Here is an 11,403-nt window from a genome sequence, read left to right as displayed (position 1 = left end):
GCTTAGCCTTGAACTTTTATTTTTTGAACTTTTCCTTTCGCCCACCGCTTTTCTGATTTGAAGTGAACTGATTGAGATAAAAAATAAATAGAATCGTTAGAACAACGAAAATGATTTTTTAATACAGTCCGATTTGCAAAGCTTGTTCTTTGAATTTGTAAATATTGTTAATATATTGAATTTTTTTTTTTCGTTTGATAGTACTGTGATTTTTTTAGTCAATTTTAGTAACTCTCCATGAAGTCAAAAGATGCAAACGCCCAGAAAGAATCGGAAAATGGTAAGATTTTTACCTTGAAATTTAAACTCAAGATACCGATTATTACATTTTTTGGCGCCCCCGGGTGGGCGTTTGCAATTATATTGAATTAAGTTAAGGAAACTAATAATATTTGATAAAGATAGCTTTTTTTTTCTTAATATAAATGATGGAGAGTTTGATGAAATTACGCACTCCATTACGAAGTGGTTTTTCGAGAATCGCTAACCAACTGGAAGAATACTTAAAAGCTACAGATTGTAGTCAAGATGAAATAGAAGTCTTAACTAACCAGTTGAGTGAGAAATGGTGTGCACTTGATATGAAAGAAAAAGAAATTCATGAAATATTAGCTAATGATTCTGATTGTGCTCAAGAGAATTTTGATGTTGAATATAACGTATATGAGTCGTACAAAGAAAAATTCATACGACTTAGAACGAAAGCTGAAAAAATGCTGCGCAGTACTAATAATGAAATTTCAACTGTTGTGACTGAAACGGAGTTAAATAAACGCCGATTTAAGTTACCGCGAGTGGAGTTGAAAAAATTTAATGGGGATATTAAGGAGTGGCTCGGTTTTTGGGGTCAGTTCAGAAAAATTCATGAAGACATAAATATAGCACCTGAAGATAAATTTATTTATTTAACTCAAGCTACTGTAGAAGGCTCTCGTGCCAGGGAACTCGTTGATTCGTTTCCCCCATCTGCGGAAAATTACGAACAAGCAATTGAATGTTTAACTGCCAGATTTGGTAGGGAAGACTTGCTCATTGAAGTTTATATAAGAGAATTATTGAGTCTAGTGCTGACAAATTCAATGGGTCAAAAGAAGATGCACCTGGCCAAGTTATATGATAAAATAGAATCACATATCCGAGCATTAAATTCCCTGGGTGTTACTTCCGATAAATACGCTTCGATTTTGTATCCATTAGTTGAAAGTTGTTTACCAGAAGATATTATTAGAATATGGGAAAGAAGCATGACTTTAAAAAATGAAAATACTAAAGAATTAAATAAATTGACCTCTCTAATGAATTTTTTGAAAACAGAGGTTGAAGGGGAAGAAAGAATTTCCTTAGCGAAAGAAAGTTTCAGCTTCGATTCGAGGCGAATTAAGAAACATTCCTCACCACCTCGCTCGAGTAGAGGGGAAGAAGAGAAGATTCCAACTGCAGTCGGACTTTTTGGTTCCACAAATTCAAACACGTGTGTATTTTGTGAGAAGAAAAATCATGAATCATCTGCTTGCCGATATGTGCTGAAAATGAATTTAGATGATAGAAAGAAGATATTAATGAAAAAGGGCTGTTGTTTTTGCTGCCTTAAAGTGGGTCATAGAACTCGAACGTGTAAAGTAAGAATTAATTGTGAGCGATGTAATGGAAAACATGCAACTATAATGTGCGACGAAAATAAACACCAAGAGCGCGATAAATTGAAGACAGACGTGCTGAAAGAGAATGACGGTCAAAAAGCTATGAATGACACAGTGCTAAGTAACCGCACTTGTAGTCCGAACATTCTGTTGCAGACCTTGTACGTCAGATTACGAGGCAAAAAGGGAGGGAAAATCGTGAGGTGTCTTATTGATTCTGGCTCCCAACGGTCATATCTGAGTAAACGAGTCGCTGAAGAAATGCAGTATGATCGTCTTAAAGAAGAGAATGTTATACATAATTTGTTTGGTGGTAAAGAACACATAGAAAAACATTACCGACACAGAGTATTAGTCAGCAGTATTAACAAAGAATATCACTGCAATTTTGAAGTACTTGACCAAGAAAAAATATGTTCTAAAATACCAACTTTGAAGTTAGATCCATGTGCGCAAGAATTGAATAAAGAAAATATAATTTTGACAGATCAATTGATTCCAAAAGAAACAGAATCTGAAGACATAGATTTATTAATTGGAGCTGATGTAGCAGGTAAGCTTCTCACTGGAAAAGTCATAGTTCTGCCATGTGGACTCGTAGCGGTCGGAACACATCTTGGATGGACCTTGATGGGGAAAATGCCATTTGACAATCATGATGACAATTCTACAATGGTGGTAACGAATTTATTTATGAAAGATTTTACCATTACAGAAATGTGGAACCTTGATGTGATAGGCATTACTGATCCGATCATTAAAAAAGGCAAGGAAGAAAAGGATTTGCAAATAAAAATGCAATTTCAGAATTCTGTTTTTATAAATAATGAAGGACGGTATGAAGTGGCATTACCGTGGGCCGAGGATCGTCTACCATTACCTACAAATAAAGAATTAGCGCTTAAACGCCTGGAGACAACAACACGGAAACTTTGCTCTCAAAATTTAATTAATCGATATGATGAAGTTTTAAAAAATTGGGAAGATTCAGGCATAATCGAGGAAGTGAAACAAAGCGAAAATATTGATAGCGGACACTACTTGCCCCACAGACCAGTGATTAAAGAAAGCAGTTCTACTCCCGTACGGCCTGTGTTTGATGCGTCTGCAAGAACTAAGTTTTCGCCGTCACTGAATCAATGTTTAGAAGCTGGACCCAATTTAATTGAATTAATCCCATCACTTTTGCTAAGATTCAGAGCGAATAAATACGGTGTCGTTGCAGACATAGAAAAAGCTTTTTTACAGATTAGCATTAGGCCACCAGATAGAGAATATCTTAAATTTTTCTGGTGGAAGAACATAGATACAAAGGAACTGAAAATATTTCAGCACACCAAAGTTGTGTTCGGAGTAAATAGTAGTTCATTTTTATTGGGCTCAGTTTTAGATTATCATTTTCAAAATTGCACGAAAAATACAGAACACGATCAGAAAGTTGTAGAAAAACTGAAACATAGTTTTTACGTAGATAACGTTTTATCCAGCCTTGAAAGTGAAGCTGAACTTCAAAATTTCATTGAAGAATCTCTTAACATTATGGCACAAGCAAAATTTAACCTAAGATGTTGGCAATATTCGAACGATAAAAACCCTGAAGTCGAAACAAATCTTTTAGGATTGATTTGGAACCGAAAAACGGATACAATTAAATTGAGTTTGACTTGGATAGAAGACCAACATTTTGACAAAATCACTAAACGAGTAATTCTAGCTGTTACACACAAAGTGTTTGATCCAGTGGGTTTTGTGAGTCCAGTTCTCCTTCTACCTAAGCTGATGTTGCAAGACTTATGGAAATCTGGAATATCCTGGGATGCAGAAGTAGACGAAAGCATGAAAGGAAAATTTCTTCATTGGTTTGAAGACCTCTGTCTGCTAAAAGAAGTCTCAATTCCACGATGGGTGCAGTGCCATGAAAAGAATAAGAAATCTTGTAGCATCCATACGTTTTGTGATGCCAGCGGGCGTACCTATGCTGCTACGGTATTTTTAAGAATCCAGACGGACACAGAGGTTGAGGTTCACTTATTAGCTTCGAAATCCAGAGTGGCTCCTGCCAAGCAGATAACTATACCTCGTCTTGAATTGATTGCTGCCACTGTTGGAGCAAGACTATGCACATCAGTTTTAGAAAGTTTGCAATGGCAGAATGTTGAATTTATTTTGGACAGACTCGACTGTTGTCTTGTCTTGGATACAAAAAGAAGAAATATGGACAGTTTTCGTGGCTAACAGAGTACGTGAAATCAGGAAGTTAACAAAGCCAAATTCATGGAAATTTGTGAAAGGAGTAGAGAATCCAGCCGACCTTCCTTCCAGGGGCTGCTCAGCTAAACAACTGCTGGCGATGAGATGGTGGGAGGGCCCGCTTTGGTTAAAGAAGAATGAAGACGAATGGCCACTATTTGATTTGGTTTTCAATGATGAAGAAATTTCTCGAGAAAAGCGAAGGAGTACTGCGATAAATACCCAAGTCAATGTGGAAAGCGAAGATATGTTTCACAGATACTCAAATTATCCGAGACTCATTAGAATCATTGGATGGATTTATAGGTTCTACTTGAATTCGAAGTCTAAAAATTCTAAACAAAAAGGAAATCTAAGTGTACAGGAGATAAAAAATGCGGAAAAAAGTTTACTTAGGATGGTACAACGAGAATCATTTCCAGGAGGAACCAATGAACAACGAATTAGACAACTTAATCCCGTGCTTGATAAAAGTGGTCTCCTAAGAGTAGAAACGAGAATTTTTAGAAGAAAAGATCAAAAGAATTTTCGTTCCGGTTAAATTCCGGTGTACGTCGTCAGGGGCGACTAGAGATTGAGTATACCAAAATAAACTCCAATTTGGTTTTGTAGGCGGCTGACATTTGATTTTCTTGGCGGTAGGAACTTGGTTATCTTGGCAGCAGGGACGCTTCTACGTCCTGTAAAATACGGTTTTGAAAGTGTTCGGTTAGAAGCATCTGTGACCTCAGCTAATGTGAGCTCAGAAAAGTTATTTTCACCATCTGAATGCATTAGCACGAGATGGACATTAATTAGCAAAAGCTGATTGCATCCGATGAACTCATTCGTTTCGATATAATCCTACAAACTTTATGCAGGATATGTCTTATATTTTCGCAAAAAAATTTAGAAAATATGAATTTTTAACAATGAAAAAAATTTAAAATTGTTTAAACGCAAAATTTGGAAAAAAAAACTCTTTACTATGTTTTTTATTGTATCACGACTTTAAAAAATTCGAAAAAAACCCTAAATGTGGAAGAGTATAAAAGACTTTTTCTACAACATTTAATGAGTGACCCTCTCCAAAAATCATTAAGAAAAAAAATATTTAAACTTTATTTCCGTAGCCAAAAATCGTCTATTCGTTTAAAAATCATGACCATAATTTTTGTTCATGTATTTTATTCCTAAGAAGAAGGGAAAAAAACCACCATTCATTAGTTTTGAGTTTTACAATAAAAAAAAATCGAAAAAAGTTTTCTTTTTTTTTTTTTTTTTTTGAAAAAACATGACGATTGTTTTAGGAAAAAATAGGTAAATATGGCATTTAAAAAAAAAAATTCGACACCAAAATGATCCCCAAGTGCGAGTCGAAAACACCGCAATGGCAGATTTGACATATAAACCCAGTTATTTTCTTTATTGTTTTCATCCTGAACAAAGTTACAATTTTATTTTAGAATTTAATTTTTTGGCTCAAAATTGTACTTTAAGATTAAATAAACCATTTAGTAAAATCTTGAAGTCTCTAAGTGGTCTAGATGCTGAAATATAATCAAAAGCAGGCCTCAGATTTTCATAACAAACATAGCAAGTACAGCGTGAAAGTGCTAAATAATTATTTAAAAAATGCTGTTAGGGGAGGTAAATGATATGAAGATCTCATTAGAGTATATTGCCAAATAAATTAAGTATTCTTAATATCTCGAGTAAAATTTTTAAAAAATGCAAATAAGTGTATTAAATGATGAGTAAAAATTAAAAGTTACATTCAAATGTAAAATTTGAAAGAAAAAAAAACAAACATGGCGCTGACAAGAATATTATTTTTTTTTCGCCTGGTTAGAAAGTAAACGACGCCAAGTCTAGCGACGTACATTTTACGAAGAATAACCCGATTTCAACTGGCGCAATTAAAACTCATTAAGAAAAGACTTTAGGACACTTACGTATTAACGCGATTAAAACGCCATCACAACTTGGCGCTTTTGGCAGTTTTCCCTTGTTGCCAAACAAATTCGCCAAATATGAATGATCTTTATTCGTGCATTAGCGCTACTTTTGCTGCCGTGGAAATAATACGTAAGTACCAGTTTATTAATTTTTGTAAGATCCTAAAAGTTTAAATGCATAGCTCGTTCTCGACAAGGGGTGCCTTAAATATTTTCCATTTATTCCATGATTTTCCCCACAAGAACGAGCGGTTGTTGTTTCAAAACGGCTCTTTATTGGCGAATACATGCAACAAGACTTAAACGTCTAAACACCAGCAACAAACGCTTTTTAAATCTTTTAACTATTCCTTTCTTCTTGGCGAAATTCAAACGATCTTCGTTGAGTCCCTTTTGATTTGTTTTAAATATAATGTCAGAAGTATATCTTAGATAACTTTCGCTACTGCGGACACTACGATTAGGTGGGTACATAACGCCGTATTCTTTAACTTCATACGCAGAACTAACTCTTCCATTTTCGTCTTCAGAAAGAGAGGAGGAACAAACACCAGAATCATCCGACAAATCCTTGAAGTTAATTTCTTCATAAATATGAGATAAACTTTCCGTCGAACGACTTAAACCATTTTCAGCAATTTTATCGTATTCTTCATTCTTCCTACTCGAGTAAAATTGTTTACTTCGTGACTCAACTTGATCTCGTTTACTATTTTCGTAAAATATACTTTTCGTTCCATGCAGTACGTTTCCAGTCACTTCAATATGTCTACTTTCAACAACTTTTGCGCATAACAAACTGCGTTTCTTTCCATGATTATCAGAATCAATTTTTTCATGACAGTCTAGTTTTTCTAAATAATTGTTATGATAAATATTTTGATTTTCCATGTTTTTCATTAGATCAGTCTCGAAAGACAATAAGTTCAAAGCCTCTGTGGATTTAAATTCTTCGCTACAATTATTGTCATTGCAATTCTCAACCGACAAATAAGAAGAGCTGTGGATGCTAATCTTACTTTCTTGTATGCTTGTTTTTTCCTGAACTAATTCAGATACACTAGGATTTTCAAGTATATTATTGGACAATTTCTGAGAGATATGATTCGTTAAACTACTCATCAGTTTCATCATCATTTGTGAGGTGAACTCATTCACAGACGCATTATCTTTTAACCTATTTTTGCTAACAGAGACTTCATCAGACTTTTGCGTAATTTTAATTTCCGAACTATTTAACTGATCCGACGAAAGTAATTTTCGAACTAGAGACAGCTTGAATTTTATAGTTTGAGTGATATTTGAATTTTGACTTTCTTTGGATAACATATCCTCCTTCTCAGCACATTTTAATATTTCAATGCTTATATCATTTAGAAATGTGCCACTTACGTTCAGGTATTCAACATCACCTTGATTTTCGCAGTTCTTCATACCTGGTACTGCAGAACGAAGTTGCTCAAAGAATTAACAGTGCAAAAATACGTTGAAGATCTCCTTCCGCGTAGCAAAAACTTTTAAATCAATTGAACCGTAGACAATAAGATTAGACTGAGCTTTTCCATTGTGGCTGATGAAGAAAATTGGTTCACACATGTATCATGTGACTGGTGTGGAGGCTTGGCAAAAACTTTGGCAGCATGGTTGCTAGATGGCGGCATTATCTATCGTTTGACACTGAACATTAATTTTAAGACGGCATCAATTTTCATTATTATTATTTTTTTCTTCCCCCGGTGTAGAGAATGAACTGTTTTTCTTTTAGTTATGGATTATTTTGACATTAGTAATTATTTTTGCATAACAGTTTTCAGTAACTTTTAACCCCTTTGGAACTGATCATTTCGTCGCTAAAAAGACGAATGGACGGCGTATTTCACTTTTAAGCATTTTGTTGAAAAACGATTTAAATATTTCCAGTTTACTGTATCGCTTGAGAACCGCCATTAGTGTGAGGGACTAACTTTTTTACTACTTATTGTAGAGTCACGCCTATTGGACACATTATAAAATCGGCTTTGGACATTTCTGTGGTGGTCATAACTAATTTTTCCTTTTTTTTTTTTTTTTTTTTTTGAGATACGCCCATTCGTCTTATAGCGACGATTTCAAGTGTAATGTTATGTGTTGACTAAAAGCATTCGCCGCAAACAAGTTGAAAAAAATTGCCGTCTATATTATGCTGAAACATACTGCCTATACCACATTTCTTGCAATAGTGGAAGAAATTAGGGGATAATACGTTTCTAATGAATACCGTAGGAATTTAGAATTTTAAAATTTTTCTGTGTACGGAAGTTGTTTGCCGTAAGCTATACTAAATAGTAGTCAATTTAGAAATCCGTCACTGTAGTAAACTAAACAATGAATTATTTTCCCACTTTACTTTCTTAAATCAATATGATAGAAATAAGTTGTCTTCTCAAAACGAGTTTGTTATTTCAAACTGTCTAAATAACGTCAAAGCATTATTAAACGTATGTCACCACAAATTAATAGGGATCAAATTTGACAATCTTGGAAATTTTAAAATTTCAACATAGAAATACGAATTATTTAAAGACAGTATGTGCACATAAAAGAGAAAACTAAAAATCAAGATTGTTTCCAGTTTAAAAAGTGAATATTTCAAATTGGCGGGGGAAAATTGTCGCCAACATGAAAACTAACTCCCTAACCCTTAAAAATCTTTTGGAAATTCATTTCACTTTTCTGAGGATAAAAATACTTCCAGAAGCTAACAAAATAGCGCATAAAATGTATTACTGACTGATAAAACTGAATATTCAATAGATATAGTTACAAAATTCATAGCGATACACGACTCGAAGAAGAAAAATTACAAGAATTTACATAAAATGTAACATTAATAATACTGTATACTTCAGAAATGTTACGGCTAATCCTTTTACATATTTTTCTTTGCAAGGAAATGCCCAGAAATAGTGAACCATTTTCTTGCACTTGAGTGATATGTATGAGACATTAAAGTTAGTGCTCAATGATGTGAAGACATCGCCTGCTACGATAAACGCCCGCCGTAGCTATGATACACACCAGTCACGTGGTTTGGTTTGTGAGCAGCAAAAGGGTTGCCATAGCTCGGTCTACTCTTATTATTAGTCGATAAGTTAACCATGTTTCTTTTAAATAACAGTTTTTTTTGCTTACTGTTGACAAAGCAGCACGAGCGCATTGATAATAGGTTTCAGCTTTTCACATAGTAATCAAATGTATTGTAGCCTATATAGCAAGAGGTTTCTTGACATAAGAGCCGTATTAGTCAACACCATATTAGACTCATATTAGAAAAGCTATGTATACCGGCCGACGCATCAGCTAAGGTTTAGCCCTTTTTTTTTTCTGCGAAGCTAGAGTTATTGGGGCCAAGTTTCTGGTATTGTTGAATTGGCAAAAAATAACATTTTATTTAATGAACATTTCACGTCACGCTAATAATTGCTTGCAGTGAAAAATCACCAAATGCAATAACTTGCCAATGCCAAAAAAGACAACCACTCAAACACGCGCTCCGATTTAAAATGGCTGATGTTAAGCTAATACGTCGACTCGTAAACATGTAATATACGGACCTTATCAACTGCAAAACGGGGGGAAGGGTACTTTCAGAACAGCGTCTATGTTTCTATTGAATAAGAGTTGGTTAAGGTGTAACGTGGTCCTTTAGCGAAAATCGTAACTAACAGTTATTTATTTAATGCTGCTTATAGAACTACGGAAGGGGTCATCTTAAGCCTCCCCCCCCCCGAAAAAAAAATGTTCTTGCGAACTGATCCGCTGTGTTTTCATGTGTGAAAAGCTCAATCCTTCCTTGAATATCCCCTAACTGTGTAATAATATCAATTTTCAAAAAAGTTTTGTATTTTTGAAGCCCAAACTAAAGGGTGAAATCTAAAAATGTGGTTAGGTGCTACTATTTTGACCCTTTTCAGAAAAAAGAAATCAAACATTTACTGATGCAGAAGCTCAAAAATGGTTCTTAGAACGTATCATTGCAAGAATTAGAAGCATTCGTTATGTTTTTGTACTTAAAAGGAAGCATTAGTCAGTAGTTTTTTAAATACAACTGAAGCAGCGCAGGTTGTTTTAAGGGTATTTAATTATTTTTTAAATATTTTATTATGTAGCCTAAAAACCTTTGCATGATTTTAAAAAACTGCATTTATTAAAAATATGTTTAATTTAAAGTTATTTTTACAAATATATAAGATAACGTTGGGAGCTACGCATATTTATCTCAGAGGGTGAAATTGAGCCCCTCTGTATTTCTAGGTATACGAATATTGTCGTAACTGTAGTGTTTAATTTTTTTTAGCGAATGTTGTTGTTTCCATCAGACAGAAGTTTACTTTTAATCACTGAAGTTGACAGGACGAGCAAAAAAATAAATACATAAATAAAACATGGAGCGAGGAAAATCTTTTATTTTCCCCAAGCGTTAAATTTTAAAATATACGATTTTTCAAATATAATGTGGTCTTTATGACGTTATACGTAATGAACTTTGGCGCGCTTTTTCACTGGCACGATCTTTGCTTATGCTAGCTGTCTACTACGTTTAAAGGATATGATAATTAAGAAGCGAAATAAATGTTGCGCGTTTCGCTTGCTATCAACCATAGGGGAGAGTGTTGCACCTTGGGACACTTTTCATACTGTATTTTTTAACATCAATTATTTGAATCAAATTAAAAATCTACAAGTAATATTAAAATACTCCAAGATACTTCTATGCAATATATATATATATATATATATATATATATATATATATATATATATATATATATATATATATATATATATATATATATATATATATATATTATTAAATTCAGACAGTTTGAAAATAAAATGTTGCCAGCAATCTAAAGTAAAAGCTCCAAGATATCCCAAGGTACAACTTCCTATTGTACCTTGGGACACATCCTGTTGTACTATGGGAAAGTCTTCATGATTCAGGAAACTGCCATATACTTGAACCAATTTTGCATCAGAAAACAAAAAAAAAGTATTTTTTTAATTTGGGGAGATAACATTTCCGGGCTTATTGGCCGTGGTCTAATTGGAGTAGAAATTCCAGACGTTTCGGCTTGCTTTGCTGCAGCCATCATCAGTGGTTTGAGTTTGGTGAGACTGATTCCTGGCTTCGGTGGCTCCGGTATTTAAGCAAACTGCTGCTGGGCTGCTGGTCCTGATTGGGAAGCGTTCTCAAGCCGCTGCGGGAATACGGTTCCTGATTGTATGAGATTCAAGCCGCTGGGTGATCCTGGTACCTGATTGGATGGGATTCACAAGCCGTGGTGGCTACCGGTTTCTGATTGGATGGGACCACAGTATGTTTTAGACTCTTGTGTCGAGCGGATCTAAGGGCAGGGTGCCATGTTTTTGGTAAATTTAAATTCTCCTCTTTTCTGTTGAAATTAAAGGGGTGTTTGAGAATTTCTATAGCTTCACGATGAAGACGGGCAAAATAATGAGATGTTGTAGCCAAGATTTCTGTGTCTTTAAATTTGATGTTGTGGAATCCTTCTTGTTGGCTGTGTTCGGCTACG

The 11,403-nt window shown here is 34.5% G+C and overlaps 1 protein-coding gene across 1 annotated transcript; it reads left to right on the top strand.

Annotated features, from left to right (window-relative positions):
• The first annotated feature begins 428 nt into the window (after positions 1-428).
• LOC129224659 (uncharacterized) lies at positions 429-3,875 on the top strand. The gene is made up of 3 exons (XM_054859236.1): positions 429-659; positions 1,797-2,406; positions 2,473-3,875. Exons 1-3 carry the CDS (start codon positions 429-431, stop codon positions 3,873-3,875), a joined length of 2,244 nt encoding a protein of 747 aa, XP_054715211.1.
• The last annotated feature ends 7,528 nt before the right edge of the window (positions 3,876-11,403 follow it).

The sequence above is a fragment of the Uloborus diversus genome, chromosome 1 (assembly GCF_026930045.1).
Source record: "Uloborus diversus isolate 005 chromosome 1, Udiv.v.3.1, whole genome shotgun sequence".
In the NCBI taxonomy this organism is placed as follows: domain Eukaryota; kingdom Metazoa; phylum Arthropoda; class Arachnida; order Araneae; family Uloboridae; genus Uloborus; species Uloborus diversus.
This window is presented reverse-complemented; position numbering and strand designations above follow the sequence as displayed.